The 16,912-nt window shown below is 39.7% G+C and overlaps 1 protein-coding gene across 17 annotated transcripts in view; it reads left to right on the forward strand.

The window, feature by feature from the left end:
* Nucleotides 1-2,170: 2,170 nt before the first annotated feature.
* The window catches only part of LOC104138862 (septin-2), a 45,775-nt gene continuing 31,033 nt past the window's right edge, over nucleotides 2,171-16,912 (forward strand). For 2 of the 17 annotated variants that reach the window (XM_068911583.1, XM_068911590.1), the window contains exons 1-6: nucleotides 5,684-5,793; nucleotides 6,877-6,969; nucleotides 12,393-12,444; nucleotides 13,536-13,635; nucleotides 15,159-15,245; nucleotides 15,911-16,034. In XM_068911583.1, the coding sequence (XP_068767684.1) occupies nucleotides 12,418-12,444; nucleotides 13,536-13,635; nucleotides 15,159-15,245; nucleotides 15,911-16,034 (338 nt within the window). In that variant the 5' untranslated portion in view covers nucleotides 5,684-5,793; nucleotides 6,877-6,969; nucleotides 12,393-12,417. Of the gene's footprint in view, nucleotides 2,387-5,289; nucleotides 5,478-5,683; nucleotides 5,899-6,876; nucleotides 6,970-10,618; nucleotides 10,793-12,392; nucleotides 12,558-12,868; nucleotides 12,993-13,535; nucleotides 13,636-15,158; nucleotides 15,246-15,910; nucleotides 16,035-16,912 lie in introns of those variants that run through there. The other 15 variants (XM_068911582.1, XM_068911589.1, XM_009666748.2 and 12 more) reach the window with 13 other exon arrangements.

A 16,912-nucleotide genomic window follows, 5' to 3' on the forward strand; every position in this document is an offset into this window, starting at 1 on the left:
TGCCTGATTCATTCTCAGCTGTGTCGTCCCTATTCTTAACAAAATACACTGGAGACAAGCCCTGTTACTGGGAACGGCGTGTGTCTGTTTTGTCAGTCCTGGTTCTTTTCTTGAAAGTGAAGTTCATTTCCAGTGATATAAAAATTTGGAAGAGCAAAGAAGAAAATGTTTGTTTTTACCTAGAAATGTTACCTGAATAACAACTATCGTGTTGCAGCGCGATTTCCTTCTTAGCAACCATGAGCAGGAAATATCTCTGCGATTCAGAAAAATAGTTAAGAAAATGAAGCCATGAACAAATGAAAAATGAACCAAAAATTGCCAGTTCTTGAAATGTTTGTGAAGCGCTTCAAAGAATGGCTTTTGATGGTGAAAGGACACAAAATATATCTTATTCCTGAGAAGTGTTGTAGGTAAAATATTGCTTCTTCATTGCCATAATTAGCATCTTGAAAAGGTAGGCTTGTACATGCTGGTAAATACAAAAATAACAATTCTATTCCTTGGAGACTGCTGTCGTTCAAAAAACAGTCCTCATTTCCAGTAATGCATCACTAAAAATGACTTTATTTTTTTCATCAAGGGAAAATATTTATCCCTTGCAGATTTTCTTCTGGATTACTAACTAACTTTTAAAGTAGCTTGTGTCCTGGTACATCCACAGGGACTGGTTTAATGTTCTTATACTACCAGAACTCCAGCTCTGAGCTCCACACTTTTAAAGGGCTCAGGAGTGAGATCAGCTTCCAGTGGACCTGAGATTTCCAATTCACCATGCGGCGTGCCTGCAAAAACACAGCTAAATAGAAATTTTGAGATTTTTGAACTGCTGTCCCTGTTAGTGATCCCATAGATAAATCACTACTCAGAAAAGTATTTTGATCAAATAATCAGTTTACCAAACACTAACAGAGAATGGGAAATTCCCTGTTAAATTTATGTCTATCACCACACTCAAATACTAAGAAGAACCCAAGGAATATCTAAACTATCATATCTGACATTCATTGTAGTTTTGCTCAAAGAACTTTTTCATCTGCTCATCCTTTAAAAGAGGATGGTAAGCACAGTGTGCTGCTGCTATGTATTTATTCTTAAGGGGTTTGATCCTGGAGCCATGGACTCTAATTTAGCAAAATATACACAAATATTCTGAATCTTAAACACAAACTTAAATCTCATGGAAATGAAAAGGATTTATGCATATGCTTAGGAATAAGTTGATAAACAGGACTTGAGTAATTTTGTCTCCTGGTGAGAGCTGAAGACGCTCAGTGTCTTACAGTTGTGGCCAATATCTCCATGTACTGCTCTTATAATACAACACAGATGTTGATAGCTCACCCATTACAGGAATCGTACATAATTTTAGGCTAAATCATAGATATTTGACTATGTGAAGAATAGACCCAATCCAAATAAAATCAAGTTAAATGGGATCTCATAACCGAAAAAAAAAAGAGTTTTATTTTGTCTAAGGAATATATCTTCTGTTTTGTTTTAATTTAATCAAAATGATGCCAAGCAATGTAGGGTTGTTTTTTCTCTCAAAACTCAATTTAACCTTCAGTTATATGGTGGTATTTATTTTATGATAATCAGTACCATACTATTTTCTCTGTTAATGAGCAGAACAAAAGATACAAAATATTTTTTGCTGAATGCATGAGATATTTCTAACTTGCTAAGACGTGACTCCATACAAAGTTAAGATTTGAATTCAAGGAAGGAATCTAATTGTGCTTTTGATAATACAAACCAGGCCATATCAGGAACTTTTATAAAAGCAATTAGAGCTTCCAAGAGAAGAATAATAAAAAAAAAATCATTCAGAAATAATAGTTATGGGAATGGGTGCTTCACAGTCAGACTGCCATTCACTGCGTTGATACTTCTAGACTATTAAACCATTTAGGAGGAACAGTGTTGCAAGATACAATGATTTTTCCTCTTTGAACCTCTACTAATACTTGTGAGAGAAGAGCAAGAATGTGGTACGTGTTTTGTGGCCATGCAGTCTGGATAGATTTCTGCAATACGGCATTTCTCAATTACAGGCACCAAATAGTTCCAGTTCTGCTATTCAGTGATCCTGCATACTGCAGTTTCATAACAAGTCTCTTAACAGATTTAAAAACAAACAAAAGTACATTTTCACAAAGTGCGTAATTACGCTGTAAAACTCATTGTCACAGGATGCTATTAATGCCAAAAGTTGAGATGGGTTCAAAAAGCAACTAGAAAAATTCATGGAAGAGAAAACTATCAAGATAAAACTTCTGGCTCAGGAAGTCCCTGAGCCGCAGATTGCCGGAAGCTGGGAGGATATACAGACACAGTGTTACTTTTATCTTCTCCTAAGCATCTGCTACTGGGCACTGCAGAGGTAGGGCACTGGCTGTAATTGATCTTTGCTCTTACCCGAAGTGGTCTTCCTTATGCTGCATTCTGGTACCTGGACCGTGGTGTGTGTCTGTTTTGTCAGTTCTGATTCTTTTCTTAAAAGTGAAGTTGGTTTCCAGTAATATAAAAAATGGGAAGAGCAAAGAAGAAATTGTTCATTTTTACTTAGAAATGTCATTTTACTTAGGAAAGTGCTTTACAAAACTGGACTGTTTGGGGAGGACTGTGAGTTCCCTGGAAATTTGGTATGCCAGTTGGTCAGCCAGTTTACTCACTAATGACTTCCAACATTTATTTGTATTTCTCAGTAATAAGGCATTTTAAATTTCTGAATAGTGTTTCACCCATTGCACTACATCCTGCCAAATGAAGGGAATGACAAACGTGGGAAAGCACTAGCTTCCAGTTGACTCTGTGGATGCCAATCTCTATTCTGGCATTGTCCACGATATTTTCTTGTAATTTCTTTAGGTGCTAAATAGTTGTTTGTAATATCAGTTTATGTGTGTAAAAGCCCTTGTGCATCACAGTGTTCAAATTTAATGAAAGAAAGAAAAGTTGTCATTATTGTTCCTTTGGGGATAATATGAAACATCTATACAGATATCCGTGGAATAATCTAAAAGAAAACCTTAATCTCTACAGATGGCTGAAATATCATCTTTTAATTCCTCCAAGAAGGTAGCGTATAGTAGTACTTTGTGTTATAACAGTATTACACTTTGTCCTAGGAAACGGAACCTGGTTGCACTTTCATTGACTTTTATCTTGTTCTTACTCAGACCACATCAATGCTCAGTTGATGATATGAGCACAATGTGAAGTAGCAAATAATGCCAGTCTGCCTTCAGTAGCATTTGTCTCACTTCCACATTTTCCTGTTGTGAACTGCAACTCTGTTTGCTTAGTGGATGAAAATGCAGGCAAAATAGAACTATGCCTCTTGGTATTCAAAACTGTAAGTCAAACGGGTTGTTTCTAGATCGCACATACAAAGTCTGTCCTCTGCAAAGTGTTCAGATGGATTACTAGGGGCTTTTCTGAATCCGGTCCTTGCAGCTCTTACGTTGGAACAACCCTTTCCTGAACTGCTGCTGATATTTTGCTTTAATCTTGGTGGTGGTGTACTGAGCACTTGAGCCGTGTAACACTGTTTCACCATTAGAAAGTGATCTGGTTCTTTAATCCGGCTGCAGGTATCATTTACACTCTAGGCATATGTATCCTGGCATCCTCGATACCGCCTAGAACATGCATGCCATCACCCTGTGCTTAAATGGAAGGAAACGCAATGATGCAAGAGAAGATAACGATAGCGTATGTAAAACGAGTACATGCATTTTTGCCCAGTATTTTGGAGAAAAAATTGCTTCACATATGGAGGAGCAACTGAAAAGCAAACAAACATGCATTAAAAACTTCATTACAGTCAGATGCCACACAGCTTAAGCTAGATTTCCCACTGTCTATCATACCCATCATACTAAAAGCTTTCCCACTACTAGGACTACCCCTGAAACCTGCCGTAGATGAAGTCAATCTAAAAGCTGAAAGGTATTTGGGTTGGAAATAAGGATAAAAAAAATTGACAAGGGGATTTTTTAAGTGGAATAGGCTCTGACTGTGTTGCATTGTTTAAGATCAGCTCATGCGCATAGCTCCAGACCTAGACCGTTTGTACATGACGGAAGCCAAAATTTAAGTTTGCAGGATGTAAAGTTGATGAAGTAAGACAGACTTGTATAATTCAAAGTCATTACTAATCTCACACTGGCTATCATTTAATTTAATTGGAGTGAAGTGACCACTTTGAGGGGTAACATGTGATGTGTGGCCCCCATGAGACGAGCATTTCTTCTACTTTTTTTCTCTGCGAGGCCGTTGGGATTGGGAGAGGGTCCTCATGTTGGAGCAAGCCACTCACTGATAACAGGGAGAGTCGGTGTACACTGTACCAGGAGTTTTTAGTGTTTTAGTGCAGATTTCCCAAAAGATATTTAAAGTGATATTGTGCAATGGCATTGTTCTGTCTTGAGAAAATGTGAAGCCCCAGCTATTCTAGACAAAAGAGAAGAGGCTGCTTGTGACACAGGAGGCATTAGGAAAAAAGGGATATGCTGGGTTATTATCCCCAGACTGAGTTTTTTTAGCATGTTAAGTCCTGATGTTATATTAACTATTAGTCGATAACTAAGCTACAGATTTACCCAGGGAAAAAAGCATAAAACTAGTGTGATTGTGCCAGGTTACTTTGCCAACCTGCAATTTAACTGTTTTTCCTTTCAAGAGCCCAGTTATGAAAATATGCATGCAGTCACTGTTTCCATAATACAGATTACACCGCCTCCTTGAAAAAACAAACTGACCGCATTGTATTATGGCAAAGCTCAAAGCACACATGGGAAATGAGACACGGGCATTCAAAGAAAGCGAAGAAACTGCTTTTTTTCTATGTGTGGGAATGCCGCTCCGGGGAGCGCCTGTGTTTGGGAGACCGGGTCTGCTGGACGCCGGGCGGCGGGAGCCCCTCGCCGGGAGCAGGGGGGCTGCAGCGGGTCTCCTGGGAAGGGGAGCTGGCGGGGACGGCTGGAGGGGGGCTGCCACCGAGGGCCAGGATTTGGGGGCGAGGGCCAGCTCTCCCCCAGTGCCGCACCGGGGCCTGCCCAGGTGCCGTCTCCTCCGCCGTTGCACGGAGACCCCCGGCTGCCCTCGCCACCGGAGAGGAGGGCAGCGCTGCCCTGCGGCCTGGGTGAAGCTGGGAAGAAAACCTGCCCCTCAGGGCAGGCCCTGCAAGCAGCGGCGTGGGCGCCTCCATTTATTACAGGAATAGTAGTACCGAATCTGACAGTATCTTTTTTTTTGACATTCAACTCTTGTCTTTTCTAGAAATCTAAGACAACTGCACGAGGTAAGCTGAATAGTTATGAGAGTAAGGCCTGCAGCGGAGGTGCAGTTAGGAAGTCAGCGCTTTAGCGGGTGAACTGCGCGGGGCCACATCTCCCGCGCAGCCCGGCTGCGGCCCGAAAGTGCCTGCGTGGGGAGTCCGAGGAAAAGAAGCGCCTCTCCTCTCTGAGGTGTGGGTTTTTTAACAATACATGTTGTGCACTGAATACTTTGTCGTTTGAGATTAAAACTGCCCCGGTGCGTGAGGGGAGGTTCCGCGAGAGGAAAGGGACCCCCGGGGCAGCCTCGGCCCCAGGCCCAGGCCCAGGCCCGGCGCCGAGCAGGGCGCCACAGTCGCCATGGCAACACCCCGGGCGAGGCCGGGTTCCCCGCCCGCGCTGCCACTCAGGCAGGCGGAAGAGACGCTCTATCCCTCTTCTCTGTAGTCCTGAAGCCGTGTCTCCTGGCTATCCCGGGAGGCGGCTGCGATCATAGAGTCGCGAGAAGGTAGTTAGGCGCTCGCCGCGGTGGTGTGTGGGATGCGGGAGGGCTCGGCAGGGGAGGCAGCCGGGAGCGGCGGAGGTGGCGCAGGCTCGGGGGCCTCGGGCTCAGGTAAGCGCGGGGCCCCGCGCCGCCGGCCCTGCCTGCCCGCCCGCCCGCCCCCGCGACCCCCGGCCCGGCGGAGCGCTTGAGCCTGGCGGGGTGGGCCCGTCGTCCCGCGGGGGCTTGGCCCTGGCCCGGCCCGGCCCCTGGCGCTCGGGCCTGGGCCCCACGGGCAGCCCCGGCCGCCCCCCCCCTCCTTCCCCCCGCGGCATCTGCCCGCTGCTGCGTCCCGCCGTTCCTGCTGCCGAGGCTCTGACCCGGCGGTCCCGGCGGCCTCTCCCTCTGATGGGGCGAGGGAGGGATTTTTGAGCTCCTGCGTGAGGAGGGGAGAAGCACATCCGAGCATAAACCCTGCTTTTTTATGTCCCCCTCTTCCCCCCACATAGGCTTAAGATTATAGACTGTTTTGTTCGCGTTTTTATTTGTTCTTAAAGCAAGGCATACGTGATTTTTTAGACATGGACAAGGCCTGTCTGTGCTGCTGTGGTCTGCCCAGCATAATTGAGCCAGAGATGCAGGGTGTGGAGGGAAGCAGGAAGTTCTTTATCCATTTGGCATTCCTCAGATGCTTTTAAAATTGCAGCACCAAGTGCTAGTTGCAGGGGACAAGGGGATGCAGAAGTAGAAAGGCAGGGTCTGCAGCTACAGAAAACCACTTAGATCTGGCAGCAGTTGCAACAAGCGCTTCAATTTTTTTCTTAAGTTATCATTTGCATGCAGGATACAGCCGATGTAGTATTATGGGACTTAAGCATGATATAAGAGCAGCAAGTTAGTTTTTTAAATCGTTTTATGCTATGCATTGTGTGAAATCAAAGAACTCTGTTTTCTTAAATTCCTATGCTTGTGCTTTTAATATGTGCACAACTATAGTTAAGCTTTGTAGCCCTGAGGTAGAGTTGCCTCTTTCCTGATGAGTGATCATGGCTAATGCGTTTACCTTTTTTACTTAAAAAAAAAAAAAAAATCTGCTTTTCATATTTGTAGGACTGCTGTGTGGTATTCTTCTGTGATACAGCAATTCTGGGAAAATACTGCTAAAATCTACTTGTGTAGGAAGTGCAAAAGCTGGTCGTTAAAGTGAGTTATATCACTGCCTCTATTGTGCTTTTTCAATGACTGTATTCATTGAAACAATGATAAGAAAATGAGTTGTCTGAAGTAACATGTTAATACTGAAATGGAAATTTAGGATCAGAACTCCATATTCATGCACTTATTTTTAGACCTTTCGTTTTCCTTTAAAGAACAGCATGTAGACATAGTTCTTCCCTGTCACCTCCTTAGTTCTTGCCTCCCTTTTCTGTGTGTATGCATGCTGTTAAGTCACAGAAGTGCAATATACTGCATTTTCAATGTAGAAGTTGTGACAGGACTTATCTTAACATCAGGAGGGCTTTTAAAGACACTGAAATGAAAAGCACTGCATTCCCATTAATAAAGGTAGTAGTCTATATCGTGTGTCAGTGGTTCAAACACATTATCAAAAAGAAAAATTGTAAAATTCATGAGCGCTGAATGTGAATTCTAAGATAAAGCAGGTGGTAAGCACTTAATTTGATCTATCTGCGAGTGCTGTAGTGCGTCTTTTTTGTTGTATTTGCTGTTGCGTTATGAATTCTGGGTTGGTGAAAGTGCTGTGCTCAGTTTCCTCAACCAGGGCAATGCAGAGATATATAATAAACTGTTAACGTGTAGAAGAGGATTTTTTCAGTTGGTGACAACTGTTTCTGATAGAAGAAAATGGAATCATCCCCAGCCTTTGGTATGGAGGGAGCTGGTTGTTCTTATTGAGAAATCCTCTGATGGGATTTCTAACCTGTGAGATAGAGACACGCTCCCTACAAAGCATGATCAGAGAACAAGCTCTGCTGGACTCGCTGTTGTTTGATGGAGTTGAGCGATTCATAGAAAATTGCTAATGTCAGCTACAAAAAATAGCCTTGAATTAATTGCTTTGTAGTTTAATATGCCCATTTCCAGTTTGGAATACAGTGAGATTTTTTTTTTCTTTTCCCCCCACTGGACTTCCATATTTTTTGGTATGCAAGACACTTTGAGAAGCTCTAAATTCTTTTTTTTTAGGTTCATGCCTCACTACTTGAATCTGATGCTTCTTTCATAGGGTTTTGTGACTGAGAAATCAGGATGTGATATTTTGTTGAAATATTATTGTTTTTCCTCTTGTCTGCTTTAAGTCTGGAAAAGTGACTGCACAGTACTAGTGTTGTTGAGGTCAGTTCCGGCACTCAGAAACCTACTTACTTTGCTGTTTTCTTTTGTAGTTGCTTTTTTGGTTGTCGTATACTTAAGAAACACTCAAAGCTGTATAGCATCAGATGAAAAGAAAGATGACGTTTCAGGAGGACCAATCTGCTTGTAGGGAGGGTTGTTGCAGTCACTCTAAAGTGATTGTTTTAAAATATTATTTAATATCCTTATATGGAAACACTCTGTCCATTTTTCACATAACTTTCTTTGTGCTAGTTACTATTAAGAGACTCCCAGACTGCCTATTGCTAACAGTTTACTTCTTGCATCCTGATGGGAACAAAGGAAATGACCTGTTTTCCTTCCCTTCTCTTTCTCTCTCAGTGGAATGCTTTTTCCTAGCAGGAGATGGTAGGATGGCATGTTCCAGGTCTCTGTATTTGTAGAAGGGGTGACTGCAACTGAACCTAGTGTTTATTTGGTCCCTTCTATTGTAGAACAGCACAGTATTTAGGACGAGAATCCAGTGAGGTCCAGAATTATATCCACAGTCCAGAACTTGAATTTGTTGAACATTCTTATACGATAGCTTAACTATCTCTTTTCTGCTGGATGTGCAAAAATGTGGGCTGTAATGATTTACATGGTTTGACTGCTAATGCACTTGTTAATGCAGTTGCGTTTTATCTACTCCTTTCTTTCTGAAATGTTTTATACATGCTCCTTTGTTCATCTCTTGATGATTGAGATGATCCTTTGAAAATCTAAGGGAAATAGAACAGCCGGGAGTTGTTCTTTTTCCCCCCACCCCAATTTTATTATGGAGAATTGATAAATTCAAACATTATACTTTTTGGATGTGCGGCTGTCCAGAGTGTTGTCAGACATTCAACCTCATGTTATCTTAATGTATGAATCAGTTGGATGCAGCGAGATTTCGGGAGTTTGGCAGTCGCTGACGTTTAGTGTAGTCTAGCCCGTTTATAAGGAAGTACTGGAAAGCAGTGCTTTACATGCTGCAGTGGTTTGATACTGTAAGATGATGTAAGATACTGTATTCTCTTGCTGTCTAATTTTGGTAGTCTGTAAATCTTAGTTTTTTTTTTTTTTTGCAATAATATGATAAAGCTTCAGAACATCAGCTCATGATCATCTAGGGAAGTCAGTTGACTGAATCATTTTCTAGAAAACCTCATGAGGGCAGTATTATGAATCGCGTGAGGTGCTGAGGCTAAGCAACTGAGGATTCTTTTGAACCACAGCATCATATTTAAGCACTTTGGGAAAGCATTTTTTTCTAAAAGTGTGTTAGGTGTGTACCTCTCTTTAGTATCACTGCATTCATTTTAGAATTAATAAATCATACCATGAAGATTATTTGCAATTATTATTATTAAAATTTTAGCCATGCTAAATTATTCCTAGTGGACACACTATCTTTCATAGGTATTAAAAAAACAAACGACAACAAAAACCTTGATGTGTATAAAGATTTAAACCCCTTATAAAATGTCATATGTGCTTGGATTTATGGGCTGAAGTAAAAAAAATTCTAGTCAACTGTCCAATTTCTGTTCAGCTTGAACTCTCCTACCCTTTTGGACAGAAAGGTAGAAAGAAACAGAAGACAAGGAAAAGACTTTTTTTGAAATTAATTCTGTGACGTTAGAGATTGAGGTCACTTGACCTTTAGCTTTGTTCATTTAAAATAACATTCTCTGCATGCAGTAATCACTAGGAAATGTATCTTATGTTCTGACTTACTGTTCAGGAAATCTGTCCAGTGCAACAGATAACGATCTCCTAGAAGATTCTGGAGGTTCGTGATGTGATCTGTTTCAATTCCAACACCTTCGTTGGAAAAATAAGAAGCAGGCACAGATGTCACGTGTTGCTTTTGTAGAACAGTACTTGCATTGAAAGTTGCTCAAGTTTTCCTAAACTCATAGATACATCATGTTTATGTTAAGCTGACTTTTAATGTCAGAACTGTATGGAAGAGGAGTTGAGAACCTCTGAAGGAAACGGGTTGTTAATCCCTGATTTACTGGTATTTTTTTGATTCAAGGTATTTTGTAAGTTTTTAAAAAATGCTTGTAAATGATTTACTTTTCATAAATTCCGTATGTTCATTGAGCTGTGATACCTTAATATTAGGAGGTAAGGAGCAGCAGCTACAAATGCCTGAGCTCAGGAGCAGCTTCATTCAAAGCTCATGTATTATTACATATGGGGTAATTCAATCATAAGATGCAATGCCACAGGAAACTGGCTTTATAAGTTCTGCTTGTGGAATGACTTGTGAATTTAGCTTTTTATGAGATGACAGGCTAATATTTTAAGCCAGATGTGTCATATGCAGTTGACAGTTTTTACTCACCTGCCTTTTAATTGACTGGCTTTGGTTAGTACTGCAGTAGGTGTCTACACTGTCAATTCAAAGCAGAAGTAGCTGCAGAATTTGACGTAAACATTTAAATCTGAGGTCTTTCCCTTTCCCCCTTTCACTCTAGGCAGCTGCTCTGGGTGCGTTCTCTGCTTCCACAGCAGGGAGAAAACAGCCAGAAGGCGCATCTGTGTCAGCACTTAGTGATGATTTCTGGACTCTCTTAAACTCTTGAGTTATGTTACTTCTTTTATAGACAAAAATGACAGCAGAAGTTTCCAAATGTAGCAACAAAACCTGGATGAGGTAGTGAATTGTACTTGTCAGTTAAGTTGTGGCTAAGGAACGCGCTGTCTTCGGGCATCTGTGACATTGGTTGGCCGGAAGCCTGAATGAGCCCTTACATATGGGTCAAAGAAAAATAAACTATTTTTCAAAATTATTCTTGTGGGGTGTTTCCCAGGCTGTTTTGAGGAAAGCCTAGTTAGAGAGAGTCAGAAGATGATTAGGATCAAGACCTCCTTTTTAAAAATTTTTTTCTTCTTTAGGCAATGGATGTAGTAGGCTTTCATTAGCAAGTAAATTAACTGGGTATATGGGAAAGTTGTTGGTGGAGGGGGGGAAAAAGCCTTGCTTACAGGTGGCTGGTGTCTATGCAGCTGACAGAATTTGAAATTCGGGACAATGAAGTGCCACGTGAGCTGAGGATGTGTTTTCATTAAAAATCCAAGTTGCAATTATGTTAATTTTAGGTTTTTCTTTAGCCCAAAGCTTAGCATTTCTATGCTGGGATTTGACTGTCAAACTGCAGTTGTCAGAAACTGTATGATATCCTGCTAGAGTGACTCCCGCTACCCAACAGGAAAGCATCTGTGCCTGAACACGCAGGTGCCTCCATAGGTCACTTCCTCCCTTTCCCAGGCCAAGAGCTGTGTTGTCAACAAATCAAGCTGTGAAGTATTCCTTCCACTTTTTCATTTCCTGTCAGTGTTCTGTAGCTACTCTAAATAAAGGGCCTCACTATTACCATGATAACTAATCTATAGCACAGCTAACATCCTTGAGTAAAAAGACAAGAGCTTGCCAAAATGCAGCTTTTCTGCTTTTTAAAAATAAACTCCAAACGTTTGTGAAAGAATCTTTCAGATCATGGGGAGTTTTCATGTCCAGTGTGGTTTAGCAACAACATTCAGTGTAGTGTTAATGTTTCGGGATAGTACTTTGAAGTGACTGAAAATAATGTTACACCCTTCACCTGGAAAGCCCTAGGTGTTCTGTTTTCTGGAGAATCTTTATATGCAGCCACAACTCTCAAACTTCATTTTTTTGGGCAACTGTTAAATTCAATTATCTGTAAACAATCTTTAAGAAAAGCATAATTCATCCTTGGAAAGGGTAAAAGTGGAAGAAAAAAAGGATCTCCTTCCTCTATTCTGCATGGAGGCTTAGGAACAGAGAGCATTTGAATTTCAGGTTTTAGTAGCTAGTTGCGGAACCAAAGTGAACTTAAAAAATAGTAGTAGTATTATGCATGCTCAGCTTGTGCTTTCAGTGGATGTTTTGTTTTCTTTAAATATAGGGTGATGAAAGCTCTTTAAGGGCACTGAATTTTAATATTTTGAGTTTTAAAGTACTCTTTCTGCTTTAAGACAGTCGAATATTTAAATGCAGTGTTCTGTTTTGGATAATGCTATGTAATTTCTTTTATGTGAATAGCTTCAGAGAAGCAGGCTTTTTCATTGTGGCTAGTTTATTCTGCAGCGTACAGATAATCTTCAAATATGTGACATTTCATTCTACTAGTATAAAATGTGATTATTACATGCACCTCAGTTCATTAGTTCAAAATGCAGTGAATGTAGTCTTTAAGTCAGCTAATATATACACTGTGGATTTTGTTTTCCAGCATCCGAAACTTGGAGAGACCAAACATGTCTCAATCGGGTGAAAAAGTAAAGGTAAACGGATGACTGCATAGCCAAAATTTTGTTTGGAATTTGTTCAACTTCTGAAAGTACCTCTGGCTTTACTGAAGTGTTAAAACTGAATAAATAATATATTATTGCTTCAGGTATATTTCTTAAAAGGAACTTTTTAGTAAAAACACAGCTTGTGTGTAATTCTAGACTTTCAGATATTTGCCAGATATTCCGCGTTTCCAATGGTGTCTTCACCTCCAAAAATTTCATTTGGCAGATCTTCATTTCTAATGTTGTTGCCCATCTGGGTGGGCTTTGAAAGAATTATTAACAAATAATATAATTGTCTGTTAAGTGATTTCTCCCCCCCCTCCCCCCCCCCCCCAAAATTAGAAGTGTTTGCAGTGTGGCATTGTATAGAAACTGTTCTTTTCTTATCTTTGAAGAACGCATTTTGTTACAGCTAGCTAATAAGTCCCTAAATCAAGCGGCTGTAGCTCTTGTCTAAACTCCTATTAGATTTTTCAGTCAATTTGGAGCAGATGGTGAAACAGACTATCGTTTTTATGGCCCCAGTCTTTTACCAGGTAAGTTTTTCAGGCACTTCCCCCCCCCCCCCCTGCTTCTGTGTGAGAAATTTAGCGTTGTGAAGACAGATGAACAGTTTAACAAGCAGAAGATCTTGTTTGATTGCATCTTGGTTATCTCTGCATTACTATATAGTGTTCTTGTTTTTTCTGCATGCAAGCGTCCATGTTATTTATTCTTATAGAAGATGGGAATGGCAAATACACACACTTTTGACCCCTAACTTAGAACTTTTTTTAGCTGAATTTACAGCTTTAGATTAATGGTAGCGTATTCTTATAAGCTTGCAGAATTTGTTATCGAAGGAAAACTTCTGTGTGTAGCCAAAGATACTTACTAAATCTCTACTTGTATCAGTCTACTTGGCAAATGGGCCTGTTTCAAGGTCCACCTTGCTACAGCAGCAGAAAATCATTTCATTTTCTATTTTGCCATGTGATTGTGTACCTGAGTGCTTTATAGTATAAGATTAAGTGAACCCTGTTTCAACTTTTTTGGGGGAAGAGGATCTCATTTTTACTCAGCTTTGTTTTTCTTGTCAGTTTTCTGACTCAGCAGGCTATGTGGGATTTGCTAATCTGCCTAACCAGGTCCACAGGAAGTCTGTAAAGAAGGGCTTTGAATTCACACTGATGGTGGTTGGTATGTGACTTAAATATTTTTGACTGATTAGGGGAAAAAAAAAAAAGTTTTCTTTCACATTAGCCACATATGTGTTCCTAGTTAGCAGTTGTCTGATATAAAGAAGAAAAAAGCTTTGAACCTCTACACGCTCAAATTAATTCTTTTGCTATTTGGTCGTGTTTTGTAGGAGGGAATATTTGTAGTGATTAAAGATGATGACTTTGAGCCAACAGGACATTCTTGCATTCCTGACTCATCATCAGATGTTAGGAATAGTTGCTTAATCTTTCTTTGACTCCTTTTCTCCAGATGAAGACGTGATTGCGCAAAGTGAATGTCTTGCTGTTGAAATTGTGATGCTATTCCTGTAGTTTCTTCTGTTCTAAACTGACTCTGATATTATAAGTAAACTTTTCTTCTGTGAATGAGTGCCCGTAGAAGAATTTGATAGAAGGACCTTTAGGTGCAAAGCCATTTTAAGTGATGCGTTGAATTATACTTGCATTGAATCAGTTTAATGTTGCACAGTAGCATAGGGAGTCTGAGTCACTATCACCTTTTTGTAATAGTTGCTCTGGAATTGTGTTATTGAAAAATGAATGTGAAGAGAGATGCATAACGCTTCCTTTTTCCTGTGCTCTGTAGTACTGTTTGAGATTATTTGGTGACAGCGTTTAACAAAGTCTGTACAATTAACAAGTAATTTGTGATCAACGTAGAACTTTTTATTTCATGGAGTTCGTAATGACAAATGCAGATTGTTTCTCCACCTCTAAGATTAGATTAGTAGCATCTAAAATAACTTGGACAAATTTTTCTAAATGCTGACTCCTATGAGTACTTGGATTAGAGGAAAACTAATTTTCTGAAATAAACCAGTAAATGCGATTACTAAATCTTTAACTTCAATACTTTCATGTAGGAAAAAATAATTTAAAAATGTTTATGACCTAAATTTTAGGATGATGGAACTTTTCAAGTGATTTTTGAATGACTCTTTATGATTTTTTTGTTATTGTTGCATGTTTTATAGGGTGTATATACCCTAAATATAAGGATACTAAGCTGGACTGTTAGTTTGGTATTGCTTTATTCTTTCTGCCTCCTAACAAGGTTCCAGCTTCAATTCCTAGCTTAGGAGAACTTTAAAGTTCACAAAAACTGTCAACAGGAGAGTTACAGCTGCTCACTTCATTAATTTAAATGAAAAAAACATGTATTTCCATGAAGTAAATTAATTATCTCTAGATCTAAAGTCCAAGTGCTGTATGAACTTTCAGCTTTTAATATGAAATGTATTACAGTAAACTTAGCATTTTCATGTAACATTTTTAAACGCAGTAAAGGCTTGTTTTTCCTGTGGTTTTAAAGCTATTTAGCTGAACCTTTGATGTCTTTATCTCAAAAGCTAGGGTGCATCCTGATGAACAAATTATTTTTCCTCCATAATATAGGCTTGGGGAAAGAGGAGTTTTTTTTTTTTTAAAAAGCATGGAGAAAAAGGTGTATGTGCTTAATTGCCTGATTTACTTTGTTTGCAGGTGAGTCTGGCTTGGGCAAATCCACTTTAATTAACAGTCTGTTCCTAACTGATCTTTATCCAGAACGTTATATTCCTGGAGCCGCAGGTAAATGTAGTCTCTCAGTTCCTCTAAAACATACCTCTAACCCTGCTAAATTTCATGTTCTTCCAGTTTACATTGTTTCATTCTGATGATAATTTCAGGCTTTAAACCCTTTCTTCTTGCTATCTGGCCATATTGTAACCCTCCAAATTGTAGTTTCTTGAGTGCTGGGTTTTTTTTGTATTCCCTTTCACAGGCTCGGCAGCTTTTGCTGTTTCTTTATCACTTGTTATCATAACAAATAAACAAATAAACAAAAACCCTGAACCTCTTAGGTATCAGTATGCCTTTACTCGTATCAGTATGCCTTTACTCTAATCCTAGTTTCCTCTAACTTTTTTCACCTATCATGCCTTAAATCCTTATTAGAGGATTCTGTAAAGAATCTAAGATGCTTATTATATTTTGATAATACCATGCGTATTATAATTTTGACTACTTTTGCATATTTACATGTAATACAGCCTATTTTTAGTTCCTTGCCTTTTGTTTACAAAATTTTGACCTTAAATTTTGATTAATTCTTTATAATTTTTCCTTAAAATATTCTACGTCGTGTAGGTTACAATACACTTGAAGCAGCATTTCCTCCTCTACTGTTCTCTCCCACAGGAGTTTCTGCAGCGTTTGGTAAGAGTAATAACAATTAAAATGTTTCTTTATTTTAGAGAAAATAGAGAGAACAGTTCAAATTGAAGCTTCTACAGTAGAGATAGAGGAACGAGGGGTGAAGCTGCGATTAACGGTAGTTGACACGCCAGGATATGGAGATGCCATTAACAGCCAGGACTGGTATGTGTGTAAATACTGCTTTGCTTTGACAGAGTTTATGTTTTACACGTCCACTGCAGTGAATCTGTCTGTCTTTCCCTACCTTGGTGATTCAGCTGGTGGAAATGGTGGCAGTGCATTTGACTTCTCTCTGTGCGTTCGCAGTCCAACTCCTTAAACCCCGTTGCCTTGCAGTTAAGCCTAGTTTTCTAAGAACTTTCACATTCTTTTTGTGCAAGCTTTCAAAACAAGTTTCTTACTACTTTTGTTGCCTAAAATACACAGATCTAGGAGAACAGTATTACTTGTGTATAACTTCCTGTTTCAGTTTTCTCCCCAATCTTTACTTTTTTTGAAGGACTTGGTCAGTGTTCTTCAGACTGTCTAGGATTCTCCCTTAAAAAGAATGGCTTTTGCCCCTGTAAGGTACTCTGTGACATCTGCAGTAAGCTCTGTCTCCATAGCAAGTCTCTTCACCAGAACTCTGCCCTATCTGACATTTTTTGATCATCTTTCTTTTATGTATTTCATGCAGTTTCCATCTTTTTTAAAAGACCAGTACTTTTGATTCTCTTTCCTTTATATTGTAATGCTAGCCCCTTGGATAGAACTATATTTTATTTATGATGCAGTTACTTGTTAGCTCTCTCTAGTGTAAATTTTGTTAGCACTAATAACCTTTAAGAGCTGAACTAGTTCTGTGCAAATATGCTGGACCACATGCATGGTTGCTTAGCAACTCATGAAGAAAGACTATGGTACAACAGCTATGAAGGAACTAGGCAGTTCATAGCATAAAATTAGAATTAATATGTTTGTTCATAAATGTAGCTTCAAAATCATCCTGTATACCTCTCTTCCAATGTGAAAAATTGATCTTGCAATAAGTTTATTAAACG

This window comes from Struthio camelus, chromosome 17 (genome assembly GCF_040807025.1).
Source record: "Struthio camelus isolate bStrCam1 chromosome 17, bStrCam1.hap1, whole genome shotgun sequence".
Taxonomy (NCBI): domain Eukaryota; kingdom Metazoa; phylum Chordata; class Aves; order Struthioniformes; family Struthionidae; genus Struthio; species Struthio camelus.